This window comes from Mustela nigripes, chromosome 18, assembly GCF_022355385.1.
Source record: "Mustela nigripes isolate SB6536 chromosome 18, MUSNIG.SB6536, whole genome shotgun sequence".
Lineage (NCBI taxonomy): Eukaryota > Metazoa > Chordata > Mammalia > Carnivora > Mustelidae > Mustela > Mustela nigripes.
In genome coordinates, this window is record NC_081574.1 from 34,951,614 (window position 1) to 34,967,783 (window position 16,170).

Below are 16,170 nucleotides of genomic sequence, written 5' to 3' on the forward strand. Positions count from 1 at the left end.
GTCTGCTTGTGTGTTTCCCTCTGTTCCTACCCCCCCCCCACACACACTACTATTCACATGTGCCCTCTTTCTACCAAATAAATAAAATCTTTAAAATTTTTTTTAAAAGATTCAAAACTATATATGGTTATACTCAGAGAATTATCCATTCCCATCCCTGTAAACCCTGTAAACCTTCTATCCATTCTCATTTCTCCCCACTCCCAGTAGAGAAACAATTAGTTTTCATTATTAGTTTCTATTATTGTAGTTTTTTAGTTTTAGCTATCTTACCTTTTATTTGTTGCACAATGTTGCACAATGGAGCAGATATGTACATTTCTTATACCTCCTTTGTTAAACAAAAAATAATATTACATACTATAAATGCTTTTGAACTTTTTTTTTTTGCTTAACACATTTTGTGGTGATTAATTTAATCAGTTCTAAAGTGCTTATTTTATATTTTCTGGCTGAATTTTATTTGATTTATTAAAATTAATACAATTTTTCATTTTGAAATAATACACATACATCAAAAATGACTGGAAAATACAGAAAAGGAAAAAATCATTCATAGTATTATCACCTAGAGATAAATTCTCTTTATTGTTCAGAACATGTATTTCCAGTATTTTTTGTGCTTATAGCATTTTTTCACTGTCTTAATATTATGAAATTAATAGAAATATAAATTATAAAGATACTATATCTTTGAATAATTTTTGAAATGGAGAAAAATATAAAGAAGGAAAACCATTACACAAAATTTGTTTACACAGAATTAGTCACAGTTATTGGTGGTCTTTTTTTAATTAAACTTTTTAATTTTGAAGTAACTATACTTTAATGGAAAGTAAAATACGTTAGAGAGGTCCTCTCTATCCTACATCCAGATTTTCTTAATATCTTTAACCTGTAAAATATAAAAAACAGGAAATTGACTTTGATAGAAACCTCATTTAGATTTCGTCATTTTACAAGAATGTGTGTGTGTGTGGTCTGTGTGTAGTTCTTTGCAATTATATAACATGTATAACCATGAAACCACTATCACAGTCAAAATACAAAACTGTTCCATCCACCAAAATGGAGCTCTGTCATGGTTTCATTTTGTAGTCATACCTTTCCCTTGTATACCTAATGCTCTGTTCTAATCAGTTCTCTATCTCTATAATTCTGTCACTTGGAGAATGTTATATTAGTAGAGTTATCTAAAAATCTCTAGAGATTAGTTTTTTTCAGCCAGAATAATATCCTTGGGATCTATCTAGAAAGCCACATGTATCAATGGTTCATATTTAGTGTTGAAATATTCCATTACATGAATACACCGTAGTTTGCCTAACATTCATTCTTTTTTTAGTGTGAGTTTTTATATTTTTATTCTATTATTATGTTCTGTTAGCCAGCATATAGTAGTATATCATTACTTTTTGATGTAGTATTCGATTTATTAGTTGCATATAATGCCCAGTGCTTATCACAACATGTGCCCTCCTTAATACCCATCACCTCACGATCCCATCTTCCCACCTCCACCTAACTGGAACCCTCAGTTTATTTCTCAGGGTCCAGAGTCTCTCAAGGTTTGTCTCCCTCACTGATTTCTTCCCCCTCAGTTTTTCCTCCCTTTCTCAATGGTCCTATGTGCTATCTACATATGAGTGAAACCATATGATAATTGTCTTTCTCTGCTTGACTTATTTCACTTAAAGAAATAGGTCTATGTTATCTTGGCTCAACTCAAAATCATAATGAATTGTTATTTGATTATTGTGCCATTTAAAAATATTTCCTATAAATTCTACTTTATAATTTTTTGGTCCTAATTTTTTTTTGTGTGTGTGTGTGTGCATGACTTCCTAACACCATAGAAATACAAGGAACTATAAAAGAATATTATGAAAAATTACATGTCAACAAACTGGACAACCTAGAAGAAAAAGATGAATTCCTAGAAACATAAACTACCAAAGTTGAACCAGAAAGCCCACTGCCATGGTACTGGCACAAAAATAGACACCAGAAATAGCAAATTTGAACAACCTGATTGCCAGCAATGAAACTGAATCCGTAGTCAAAAAAAAAAAAAAAAAAAAAAATCCCAAAAAACAAGAGCCCAAGACCAGATGGCTTTGCTGGTGAATTCTACCAAACATTTAAAGAAAGTTTAATAACTAGGGGCACCTGGGTGGCTCAGTGGGTTAAAGCCTCTGCCTTCGGCTCTGGTCATGATCCCCGGGTCCTGGGATTGAGCCCTGCATCGGGCTCTCTGCTCGACGGGGAGCCTGCTTCCTCCTCTCTCTGTCTCTGTCTGCCTCTCTGCCTACTTGTCTGTCAAATAAATAAATAAAAATCTTTAAAAAAAAGAAAGTATAATACCTATACTTCTCAAAATTTTATAAAAAATAGAAATGGAAGGAAAGTTTCCAAATTTATACTATGAGGCTGGCATTACCCTGATTCCAAAACCAGATGAAGACACTACAAAAGAACTATGGCCAATATTCCTGATGAACAACTCACCAAACATCCTCAACAAAATGTTAGCAAACCAAATCAAACAACGTATTCACCATGATCACGTGGGATTTATTCCTGGGTTGCAAGGGTTGTTCAACATTGGCAAATCAATCAACATGCTATATAACATTAATAAAATAAAAGATAAAACCTATATGGTCATTTCAATAGATGCAGAAAAAGGATTTGATGAAGTACAACATCCATTCATGATAAAAACCCTTCACAAAGTGGGTTTAGAGGGAACATGACTCAACATAATAATGGCCACATCTGAAAAACACGCAGCTAATGTAATATAATCCTCAACAGGGAAAAATAGAACTTTTCCTATATGGTTAGGAAAAAGACAAGAATGTCCTTTCTCCCTTTTATTCGACATAGTACTGGAAGTCCTAGCCATAGCAATCAGGCAAGAGAAAGGAAAAAAGGCATCCAAATTGATAGGGAAGAAGTAAAACTTTCACTGTTTGCAGATGACATGTTCTATATACTGGAAGAGATTATGATGAATGAAATAAGTCAAGCAGAGAGCATCAATTATCATATGGTTTCACTTATTTGTGGAGCATAACAAATAACAAGGAGGACATGGGGGGATGGAGAGGAGAAGGGAGTTGAGGGAAATTGGAAGGGGAGGTGAACCATGAGAGACTATGGACTCTGAAAAACAACCTGAGGGTTTTGAAGGGGTCGGGGGTGGGAGGTTGATGGAGCCAGGTGGTGGGTATTAAGGAGGGCACGTATTGCATGGAGCACAGGGTGTGATGCAAAAACAATGAATACTGTTATGCTGAAAAGAAATTAAAGAAAAAAAAGAAAAAAAGAAAGCCCTGAAGACTCCACCAAAAAATTATCAGGACTGATAAATGAATTCAGTGTGGTCACAGTATACAAAATCAATGTATAGAAGCCTGTTGCATTTCTAAACACTAATAATCAAACAGTAGAAAATAAATTAAAACAATCCTATTTACAGTTGCACCAAAAATAATAAAGTAGCTAGGAATAAACTTAACCAAAGAGGTGAAAATTTGTACTCTGAAAACTATAAAATGCTGATGAAAGAAACTGAAGATGACACAATGAAATGGAAAGACATTCCATGTTCTTGGTTGGAAGAACAAATTACTGTTCAAATGTCTATACTATCCTAAGCAATATACAGATTTAATGCAATCCCTATCAAAACAACACTTTTTTAAAAAACAGAACTAGAAAAGAACAGTCCTAAAATTTATATGGAACCACAAAAGACCCTGAATAGCCAAAACAATCTTGAAAAGGAAAAATAAAGCTGGAGGTATAATTCGAGACTGCAAGTTTTATTACAAAGCTGTAGTGATCAAGACAACATGGTACTGGCACAAAAATAGACACCTAGATCAATGGAATAGTATAGAAGCCCAGAAATAAACCCATAATTATATGGCGATCTTCCAACAAAGGAAGAAAGAATACCCAATGGGAAAAAGTCTCTTCAACAGTCTTGGGAAAATTGTACAGCTATATGCAAAAGAATTAAACTAGGCCACTTTCTTACACCATGCACAGAATAAACTCAAAATGGATTAATGGCCTAAATGTGAGACAGGAAACCATAAAAATCCTAGAGGGGAGTACAGGCAATAATTTCTCTGACATTGGCCACAGCAACTTCTTTCTAGATGTGTCTCCTGAGACATAAGAAACAAAAGCAAAAGTAAACTGTTGGGACTAAATCAAAATTAAAAGCTTCTGCACAGTGAAGGAAACCAACTAAACTAAAAGTCAACCTACAGAATGGGAGAAGGTATTTGCAAATGACATATTTGTTAAAAGATTAGTATCCAAAATATATAAAGTATTTATGCAACTCAACACCTAAAAACCAATAATCCAGTTAAAAATGGGCAGAAAGCATAAATAGAAATTTCTCCAAAGAAGACATCCAGATGGCCAACAGACACATAAGAAGATGCTTAACACCAGAGATCATCAGGGAAATGCAAATCAAAACTACAGTGGGATACAACCTCACACCTGTCAGAATGGCTAAAATAAAAAAATTCAAGAAACAAGTGTTGGGGAGGATGTGGAGGAAAATGAACACTCGTGTACTTTTGGTGGAAATGCAAACTGATGCAGCCATTCTGGAGAACAATATAGAGTTTTCTCAAGAAGTTAAAAACAGACCTAACTTATGATCTCATAATCACAGTACTGTGTATTTACCCCCAGAACATAAAAATGTGAATTCAAAGGGATACATGCTCCCTAACATAGCAGCATTATCAACAATAGCCAAACTATGGAAGGAGCCCAAATGTCCATCGAATGATGAATGGATAAAAAAGATGTGGTAGATATATAATGTGGAATATTATTCATCCATCAAAAAGAATGAAATCTTGCCATTTGCAATGACATGAGTGGAGGTATAGTGTATTATGCTAAGTGAAATAAGAAAAGTACAAGACAATTTTATATGATTTCACTCATATGTGGAATTTAAAGAAGCAAAACAGATGAACAAAAGGGGGGGAGGATAAAAGAGGAAACAAACCATAAGAGACTCTTAAAGATAGAGAACAATTGGGATTGATGAATGGAAGTGGGTGGAGATTGGCTAGATGGGTGATGGGTAGTAGGAGGGCACTGGTTTTTTATTTTTCTTTTTAAGAGTTATTTATTTCAGAGAGAGAGAGAGAGAGACAGAGACTGTGCATGTGAGTAGGGGTAGTGTGGGGGGAGCAAAGCAGAGGGAGGAAAGAAAGCCTGAGGCAAGACTTGATCCCAGAACCCTGTGATCATGGCCTGAGCTGAAATAAAGAGTGGGACACTTAACTGACTGAGCTGCTCACGCAGCCTCATAAGAGGGCATTTATTATGATGAGCACTAGGTGTTGTATGTAGGTGATGAATCGCTAATTCTACCCCTGAAACCAATATTGCACTATATGTTAAGTAACTAGAATTTAAATAAAAATTTCAAAAGAAAGAAACAGGAAAACAGAATTAATACATAATATAGCATAAAATAAATTTTAGATTATTAGAAAGTTCTGACATTTATTAAAATAATATATCTGATAACAGCTTAATATTCTAATTAATTCTATGAACTATTAACTCCAAGAGCTACAATATGAAAGTTAATTAAAATATTTTTAAACTTTTCATTTTATTGTATTGTATTTTTAAATTCAAGTATAATTAACATAGAGTTACATTAGTTTCAGGTGTACATTCCCCCCGTTTCCCTTCTACACTTTTGGCATCAAGAGTTTGTTTTCTGTAAGAGCCTGTTTTTGGTTGTCTTTTTTCCCCTTTGTTTTGTTTCTTAAATTCAATGACTGAAAGCATATGATATTTGCCTTTTTCTGACATATCTTTTTGAGGGAAAGTCACAAGCTGTGCTTGCTAAATTCAAATTTATTTCTATATAATACATTTTTAAAATAGTCCATGGAAAAAACCCAAAGTTTCTATCACATCTTGCTCATCTGGAAGCACATGGAATACAATTACGATCTGAGGTCTCTCTCCCCTTGAATTCTGAAGGATATTGGCTCAAATCATTTTTTCCAGGGTCCTGGTCCTCCTCTTTTTGCATACATGGTTGTTATTATGATCCAAAGACAAAATTCACTCAAAAAATAACTCTTTGACAAAGTACTGAATTTACTGAATTTTTTCAATAATTAGGAAAAAGGCACAAAAATTAATTCCATAAATTAGAACAGTGTAAATTCACACATAAAACACTCTTTTTCTTTGGAGGCCTTTTAACCATCATAGTTGGGAGTCTCTCATTGTCTTATTACTGCATATAATTATCTGTTATTCTTGCTGTTCTCCTTCTCATCATTTTTTCCTCATGGAATAGTGAACTGTCTTCCTGTGCTACTCACACCCATGATTTTAAGACCCCAATCTCCCACCTCATAGTTCTCAACCTTAGTTGCTCTGATGATCATGTGGACCCTGCACCCAGAGATTTTGATATAAATGTCTCAGGTGGAGCCTGGTCATAGGTATTTTTAAAATGCTTCTTGGGGGAATGCCTGGGTGGCTTAGTTGGTTAAGCATCTGCCATCAGCTTAGGTCATGATCCCATAATCCCATGGTTCTGGGATAGAGTTTCCCATCAGGCTCCCTGCTCAGCAGAGAGCCTGCTTCTCCCTCTGCTTGACGCTCCCCCTGCTTGTGTGCTAGCTCTCTCTCTATCTCTCTAGCAAGTAAATAAAATCTTTAAATGCTTGGATAGTTCTGGAGCTCAGGAATTAGTCAAATTATTTTTCCAGATGTTTCCCTTTTTAAGTGGACTTCTAGTGCTAGGTGGTAAGAAAATAAAACTAACTTCTCACATATGGTTACATCTTTAAAATCTGAAGGCTTATAGCTTATTTCACATTTATTTCAATGTTTCAAATTATTACTTTATTTTACTTTTTGTATTTTTATGCCAGTTCTTGATAATATGAATTCTGAAACTCTCTTGAATTTTTCTTATGTATTATCTGTACACACAATCTGATTGTGTGACTATTCTTCACTTCCTTTTGCTTTTAGTATTGTGTCAAATTTGTGTGTGTAAAAGTTCAATACCAGATAACAGATGAGGAGTGCAACTCTACTTATTGCAATAGCCACGGAGTAAGTAATTTCAATTTTCATTTTAGCAAGATACTTTGAACAATGCTATAAAACAGTTTTGAGATTTAAAAAAAAATATTAAGATGATTTTCATGCTGCTTGGTGTCATCTAAGAGTCTATAATTTATAACCTCAATCTTATTTTCTTAAGAAATGTTGCTAAACTATTAGAGAATATAAAGTAGAAACATTTAAGATGATTCTGGGTGTATGAAGTGTTAGGTAAATATAAGGGGTAGATTTGCTATATGCACCATGTATTGTTATATAACAAAAATGATCTTATTTTCATAGAAAGAAGGTAGAAACTGATAAACAAAGGTCATTAGAAATTTTTTCTAGTCTTGCTTGTTAATTCAGAGTCTGGGCTGTTCTGTGAAACTGGCAACTAAATGATAATTAGTGGCAAGTTACTGGTAATTGATAGAATTTGGGTCTGGCTATGGAAAGAGTTGAAGAATTTTTTTTTTTTAAATTACTTTGTCAGCAGAAGCTAAATATACTTTCTAAAGTATGGACAATATTGAGAGAAAATTTGTGAAAATTTATTTAATTTGTCTATTTAAATTAAATGAATACATTCTCTGAAATAAATTCTCTGTTGAGTAAGTATAGAATATTTATTGGTCTCTAATGAAAACCAATGTCTCTAAAAAATAATTGTTCTATTTTCTGATTACTCTAGGTTTGCAACAATTTAAATCATTGCCAGTGTGAAAAGGGGTTTGATCCTCCTACATGCCTGCAGAAGAAGGGAGAATTTGGAAGTATTGATGATGGGCACAAGGCTCCATCTGGTTTGTGTCTTTCAAATTTTATTAATCAAAGACAATTATGTAAGAGAAAAAAATTAAAGTATAGGTTCCAAGCTAGGTTACAAAGCAACTGATACCAAAAACATGTTTTTGTTTTATTTGTAAAATTTTTAAAAATCCAAGACAGTAGAAGTTTTTTCTGTACTTTTTATATATCAACATTGACATTTATATCAACATTGACACAAAAAGTGTACTCAGTTTAGGCAATATAAAAGTAGAAATTCCAGTGCATAAAATTTGACTAGTTAATTTGGATTGTTCACTTTGGATTGTCTCATACATTTCTGGTTTAAAATAATGTTTGTTAGTAGTCATTGTTATATTAATGCCACTAGATTCCTTCAGGCTATCTTTTATTCCTTTTTGCTGCACTGTAAGGATTCCAGCGCAGACTTTTGAACTATCCTCTCTAGAATATCTCCTGTGGGGTTCATGAGTACTATTTTGAGATTAAGAAGTCCTGGCTAGGACTGAGGATACCTGGGGGATATTTCCTGGTTTTAGAAGATATTGGAGCCCACCTAGGATAACCTGGGAGCAGAGGCTCTCTACCCTCACCCCCTTTCCTCTTGGGGCATATAAATACTGAAACTCCTTGGCAGATCTACTTGAAGCTTGGATACTAGGGGGAAGGTGTAGCTAGGGTGACCCAACTTTTTTACAGAGTTAACACACAGCCACATTAGACTGTGTATCAGACCAAAAATAAATAAATAAATAAATAAAAGGAATGATAGTTTAACACATAACATAATTTTAAACATATATTATTTTCACATAAATGTGTAAAATAGATATTTATTTAAAATTACATATTGTGTATTAGTGATTTTTATTACATAAATACTATTATTTAAGTGAAACAACAATACTAGTTACCAGTGTGTACAACCACTTAAGAAAATAATATATATGAGCAAAAATGTAACAATATTTTATAATGACAGTATTTTATAATATTTCCCTTGAAATAGCAATTTATATTTACCTCTTTTTAAAAAGTCTTTACTAGATATTTAAATTTTGCAGGCTATCTTATTGTATATTATTAAGATTCATAAACATAAGAATTTTCAAAAGGGGAATATAAATATAAGAAAAATTAAGCTTGCCCTATATTTACTCTTTTTTTTTAAAGATTTTATTTATTTATTTGACAGACAGAGATCACAAGTGGGCAGAGAGGCAGGCAGAGAGAGAGGAGGAAGCAGGCTCCCTGCTGAGCAGAGAGCCCAATGTGGGACTCGATCCCAGGACCCTGAGATCATGACCTGAGCCAAAGGCAGTGGCTTAACCCACTGAGCCACCCAGGCGCCCCAAGCTTGCCCTATATTTAATAAAAAATAACAATGACAGTATTCTCTTCCTTCCTTCTTTTTCTTTCTTTTTACTAATGAATCATTGAATACTACATCAAAAACTAATGATGTACTATATGTTGGCTAACAACTTAATTTAAAAAATCTTTTTTTAATAAAACATGATTCTCTGTTTTATGATATGGTCAGATATCTTTTTGGCTCTTTCTGTTTCCTTTTCCAATTATACTTCTCTGTATTGCTTGCAGCCTTTCAGATATCCTTCCTTTAAGCAGCAGCAAAGTGGAATAGAGCCAAATGTACAATTCCTTTTGACTTGAAGCTCTGCTTTATCAAGCCACATTCCTGAATTCAGGTGTCAGTCTATTGATGGCATCCATGAAGATCTCCTACAAAGCATTTGAACATGACATACCTGTTGTTGTTGTTGTTGTTTTTTAACTAGATACAGCAGGGTTTTAGGCTTGTAGAAATTATTTTTCAGATCTCCAAAAACATTCATTAGCTTTTTTTCTGTAGGTGTCTTCTAGTAGATCAGGTACCTAGCAGTCAGTTTCTTTTCATGTTTAATTCACCATATAGGCTACCCATTTCAAAAATGCTCATAATTTTTAAGCACTCTGAATCACATTGAATGTCAGAAGTTGTATATTTTTTTCTTTAGGGAACATGGTTGAAAGCATAGAGGTAATTTGCATTTGTGAAATCTAAGTTGAATTACAAACAAATTTCAATTTTAATAAAAGTCTGAGAAGCTCCTGTTTCACTGCTTGCCTTTTTCTAAATACATTTTTTGAGTTCTGAAGCAGTCTGTTTCCAAAAATATGAGTCATAGGTATAGTCAGTTCATTTTCTACCCTCTAAGATTCACAGATTAGCAAATTGTTTCAGAGAAACAGCACGTAAATTCTGTTTTTACTGTAACCTTTCTATTTTCCTCTTCAATGTACTTAAAAATTAAAGAAGTACATTCCTATTGTCCAGCCTTTCAAGAATAAGATTTTATGCCCGGCCGGTATTCTAACACATCTCATATAGCTTGTAACACTAAGAACCATCTTATATGCATCCATGTCTGAGGAAGCCATCACCTTCCCACTTCATAAAGTTTTGAAAAATCTCAGGGTGCCTGGGTAGCTCAGTTGGTTAGGCATCTGCTTTGAGCTGGGGTCATAATCCTGGAATCCTGGGACTGAGCCCCAGATCGAGCTTCCTTCTCAGTGTGGAGTCTGCTTCTCCCTTTCTCTCTGCCCCTCACCCTGCTTGTGCTTTATTATAAACACACTCTCTCTCTGTGAAATAAATTAATTAAAAAAAATCCCATTACCAGCTTCCATACCTTTTGAGGAAACTAAAAGTGACCAAAAGCTTTATTCAGGAAAGCCTATATATCACAGGTAAGCATCTCACACTCCATTCAGTGTTGTGTCCATGGTGAGTAGTATGTATAGTGGGTAAGATCTTTTCCTTTTCTTTGAGAAGAAGCTTATCGACTGAAAGGGATTTGCAGAAGTTTACATTTGGACTGCCTGCTAAATATGCATGAAGATCAACAAAGTCTAGTTTGGATTTGAGCAAGATAAAAAATTTTTTTTATGTAATTAAAATCTGTATAGAAATTAAACTTATTTTAAACTTCATTTTTAAAATCAAATTAAGAACTGGGGGAATATTTTGCTGATTTATTCATTTGTTAAGATATAACAGTTATTGCTACACTTAAGGAGTCAGCAGATATTATAACAATTCTCACATTTTTCTCCCACAGGACATTTGTAATGCAATCTGTGAATCGGAAATGTAACTTCACTTGGTTTTGTAAAACAATGAAGGGAATGAGTGATAGGGCAGTGCATGTTTGTTTCTATGGTATGCCAAAACTAATGCTAATTTGCTAGGTATTTTTGTCAGGACATTGGTGTCTTCAGGGAGAGAAAAGAATTTTTTTTAATTGGGAAACAAAAAGATGCAGTTGATTTAAAATTACATGCTTTTTTCATCCAAAAAATTTGTGATTCAACCTCCAAATATGCTTTCACAATACCTTTTCCACCATACCTATTCCAAATTCTTTTTTAAATTGAGATATAATTGACATATTATGTTAGTTTCAGGTGTACCATATAATGATTCAATATTTGTATACATTGTGAAATGGCTGCTGTAAGTCTAGTTAGCATCCATCACCATACATAGTTACCTTTATTTTTTCTTATGATGAGAACTTTCAAGGTTTATTCTCTTAGCAACTTTCAAATATGTAATACAGTATTATTTACTATAGTTACCATGCTGTACATTGCCTTCCTAGGAATTACTGATTTTAAAACTGAAAGTTTGTATCCTTTGACTCCTTTCATCCATTTCACTCAATCCTCCACACCACTGACAACCATTAGTATGTTCTCCACATCTGTAAGCTTGATTCCACATATAAATGAGATCATATAAATATATTGTCTTAGTGTCTGACTTATTTCACTTAACAGAAGGCTCTCAAGGCCCATCATGTCATTATGAATGGCAAGATCTCATTCCTTTTCATGGCTGAATAATATTCCATTATTATGGCATAACACTATTCCATTATCTACATATGACCACATTTTCTTTATCTATTCATTTACTGGTGGACATTTAGGTTGTATCCATATCTTGGCTATTGTAAATGATGCTGCAGTGAACATGGGTGGATCCTATATACAGCATTCACCACACCACACCCAGTGCTCCACACAATCCGTGCCCTCCATAATACCCACCACCTGGTACCCCGACCTCCCATCCCCTGCCCCTTCAAAACCCTCAGATTGTTTTTCAGAGTCCATAGTCTCTCAGGGTTCACCTCCCCTTCCAATTTCCCCCAACTCCCTTCTCCTCTCCATCTCCCCATGTCCTCCATGCTATTTGTTATGCTCCACAAATAAGTGAATGGGAGAAGATATTTGCAAATGACAGTACAGACAAAAGTTTGATATCCAGGATCATATATAGTTTTGAGGTAGTGTGTTCATTTTCTTTGCCAATTGCTGGTTCATATGGTAGTTCTATTTTTAATTTTTTTTAAAGATTTTATTTATTTATTTGACAGAGAGAAATCACAAGTAGTCGGAGAGGCAGGCAGAGAGAGAGAGAGGGAAGCAGGCTCCCCGCTGAGCAGAGAGCCCGACGCGGGACTCGACCCCAGGACCCTGAGATCATGACCTGAGCCGAAGGCAGTGGCTTAACCCACTGAGCCACCCAGGCGCCCCTATTTTTAATTTTTTAACCTTGCCCTCCATACTGTTTTCCATAGAGGCTGTACAACTTTATATTTTTACCAATGGTGTTCAAGGGTTATTTTTTCTCCATATTCTTGCCAACACTTGTTATTTCTTGTCTTTTTGAGAATAGCCATTTTATTTTTTATTTTTTAAAAATATTTATTCATTCGAGAAAGAGAGAAAGCATAAGCAGGGCAAGAGGCAGAGAGAGGGAGAAGTAGACTCTCTGCTGAGCTGGGATCCCGGTGCAGGGCTTGATCCCAGGACCTGGAGATCATGACCTGAGCCAAAGGCAGATGCCCAACCATCTGAGCCACCCAGGCACCCCATGATAATAATCATTTTAACATGTGTGAAGTGATATCTCTTTATGGTTTTTATTTGTATTTCCCTGATGATTAGTGATATTGAGTACCTTTTCATGTACACATTGGCCATTTGAATGTCTTTGGGAAAATTTCTATTCATTTCTTGTGCCCAGGATTATTTTCATTTATTCTTTTTTTTTTTTTTTGCTAGTGAGTTAAATGAATTCTTAATATATTTTGGATATTAACCCCTCATCAGATATATTGTTGACAAATATTTCCTCTCATTCATGGGGTTACTTTTTAATTTTGTTGATGATTCCATTGTTGTGCAGGTTTGTAGTTTGGTGTAGTCCTACTTGTTTGTTTTTGCTTTTGTTGCCTTTACATTAAGTGTCAGATTCAAAAAATCATCACCAAAATCAATATCAAGGAGCTTGCTACCTATGTTTTCTTCTAGGAGTTTTATGGTTTCATGTACATTCAGGTCTTTAAAACATTTTAAGCTAATATTTGTTTATCATATTAAAAAGTCCATTTTCATTCTTTAGCATGTGACTATCCAGTTTTTTCAATACCACTTATAAGGGACTGTCCTTTCTGCCATTTTATATTCTTGGCTCCTTTGTTATAATTGACCACATATGTGTGGGTTTATTTCTGCATCCAAAGTATTTTCATCATAATGTATAATATGCTCTCTTTACTTATTTCTTTTTTTGATGATTTTATTTATTTATTTGACAGACAGAGATCACAGGTAGGCAGCAAGGCAGGCAGAGAGAGGGGAAGGGAAGCAGGCTCCCTGCTGAGCAGAGAGCCCGATGTGGGGCTCAATTCCAGGAGCCAGGGATCATGACCTGAGCCGAAGGCAGAGGCTTTAACCCACTGAGCCACCCAGGTGCCCCTAGTTACTTATTTCTTAAATCCAATGTGTCTTCCATCTGTCATTAAAGATAGTCATTTAGTCTTCACGATCAGTGATGTCTGGGTCGTAATGGTTAGTACTGTAATCATTCTGATTATCATTATCCTAGGAAACATGATTACAATATTTACAAAATGAAAAACTAAATTAGTACTCTTGACACAAAGCACAACAGCCAATACAAAGACTAAGTCAAAGATGGACTACTATTTCAATACCCTTGGGTTGCACACTTAAGTCACATCACTCAGAATGAATCACAAATTAAAACTGTCGAGATCAGCTGTCAGAGTTAAAAACAGAAAGTACAGAAGACAGGTAATTTGTGCTTTATTCATTTAACACCAAAACAGTGTTGCTTTCACTCCTTATTTTTTTAAGCTTCCATATGGATTTTCTTCTTTTGCTTCAACCCTCCAAACCAGTTGCCATAACTCAGAAAATTTCCCATCTCAGGTATGGATTATTCAATATTTGAGACTTTGCATATGACAACTTGGATCGTCCCAGGCAAATATTCATGCTTCGTTTCCCAAGGTCACTCTGGGTCCTGATGTCAGTAGAATAGTGGTTCTTGAGCCTGGGATCAGAGGAAAACTTTCAATCCAGCTAATTTCATTTTAATCAGCTGCCATAGAGTCTGTCTTCATCCATGTATTCTGGGGCTTGTAGATGTACTCTGAAAGCCCCGGGCTGGTATGCCATCTGGCTGCATGCATTTTCTGTCCCCAGTGGTTCTTCCTCGGGCCCTGTACCCAGACAAAGATGAGGCCTCGACTCAACAAGGGAGAAGCTCTTGTGATGTCAAATGCGTTTTGGAGCATACAGATGAGAGGCAAGGTGATCTTAAGAAGCCCAGTTTCTTTAACACCTTTATTCTATTTATTTTGTATATCACTGACTTAACAAAATATGACTTGCAAAAAACTAAAATTATGGAATTCATGATGGCTTTATTTGTAATCAGTACATTATCAACTTTTGTTAATATTTCATGGGTCTTATCAAAGAATATATAACCATTTTACAGCATGACATATATAGATATAAGAACAAAGATATACATATGTACATAATGGAATATATATGTGTTTATGTGTGTGTTTCCTGTTTGCACATTCTAGAATCTAAATTCTCCTATATTTTTATCTACTTGTCTACTTAATATATAAAATCATAGAGTGTATTTTAATTTCACATTATAATTGTTCTTTCAAAAATTTTTTATGTAATCCTAACTCCAGAAATTACCACCAATAATAATATACATTATTCTTGATTTTCAGGGGTTATTATCAATCTTTTTAATCCATGACAAGCTTGTAGTAAAAAGAAATTCATTTACATCTCTTTAATTTTCATGAAGCTTCCCATTTACCTATGATTATAGGAAATTTATAATTCTGCTGTGTATTGCTCTTTCATCACACTTGGCAATCTATTTTACTAATATTTTTGACCCTTTCTAACATACACACATTTATATATGTATGTTTACTTGTAAAATACACATAACTTAAAATTTACCTTTTTAACCATTTTTAAGACTACAGTGCAGTGGCATTAAGTCCATTGTTGTGCAACCACCATCCACCTCCAGGATTCTTAATCTTGCAGAACTGAAAGTATATATTCATTAAATGATAACTCCCCATTCCCTTCTCCCAGGTCCAGGAAACCACCATTCTACTTTTTTTGTCTATGAATTTCACTACTTCTGAGACTCTGTATAAATGGAATCATACAATATTTGTCATGTTGTAGCTGGCTTATTTTACTTTGTACAGTGTCCTCAGAGTTCATGTTGGAACATGTATTTCTTAAAAAAAATTTTTTTGGGGGTGCCCCTGAGTGGCTCAGTTGGTTAAGCAGCTGCCTTTGGCTTGGGTCATGGTTCCAACATCCTGGGATCGAGTCCTTCATTGGGCTCCTTGCTCCACGGGGAGGCTGCTTCACCCTCTGCCTCTGCTTGCCACTCTGCCTGCCTGTGTGCTCTTTCTCTCTCTCTGACAAATAAATACATAAATAATCTCTAAAATAATGTTTTTAAAATTTATTTGAGAGAGAGAGAGCACAAGCAGTGGGGAGGAGTAGAGGGAGAAGCAGACTCCCTGTTGAGGGTCTTGATTCCAGGACCCTGAGATCATGACCCTAGCTGAAAGCAGACACTTAACCGACTGAGCCACCCAGGTGCCATAATTCCCTTTCTATTTAAGGCTGTTAATATTCCATTATAGGTATGTACTACATTTTGCCTATCCATTCATTTGTCAATGGATAATTGGGTTACTTCCAAGGTTTAGTGATTGTGACTAATGTTGCTGTGAACTTGGGTATATTAGTATCTGAGTCCATGCTTTCAATAATTTGAGGTATATACCTAGATGTGGA

At 34.8% G+C, this 16,170-nt stretch overlaps 1 protein-coding gene across 1 annotated transcript in view; it reads left to right on the forward strand.

The window, feature by feature from the left end:
- Positions 1–16,170, forward strand: part of LOC132006446 (disintegrin and metalloproteinase domain-containing protein 5-like) — a 145,052-nt gene that overhangs the window by 119,876 nt on the left and 9,006 nt on the right. Inside the window, exons 16-17 of the mRNA XM_059384216.1 lie at positions 7,060–7,143; positions 7,829–7,940. Coding sequence (XP_059240199.1) covers positions 7,060–7,143; positions 7,829–7,940 — 196 coding nt within the window. The remainder of the gene's footprint in view (positions 1–7,059; positions 7,144–7,828; positions 7,941–16,170) is intronic.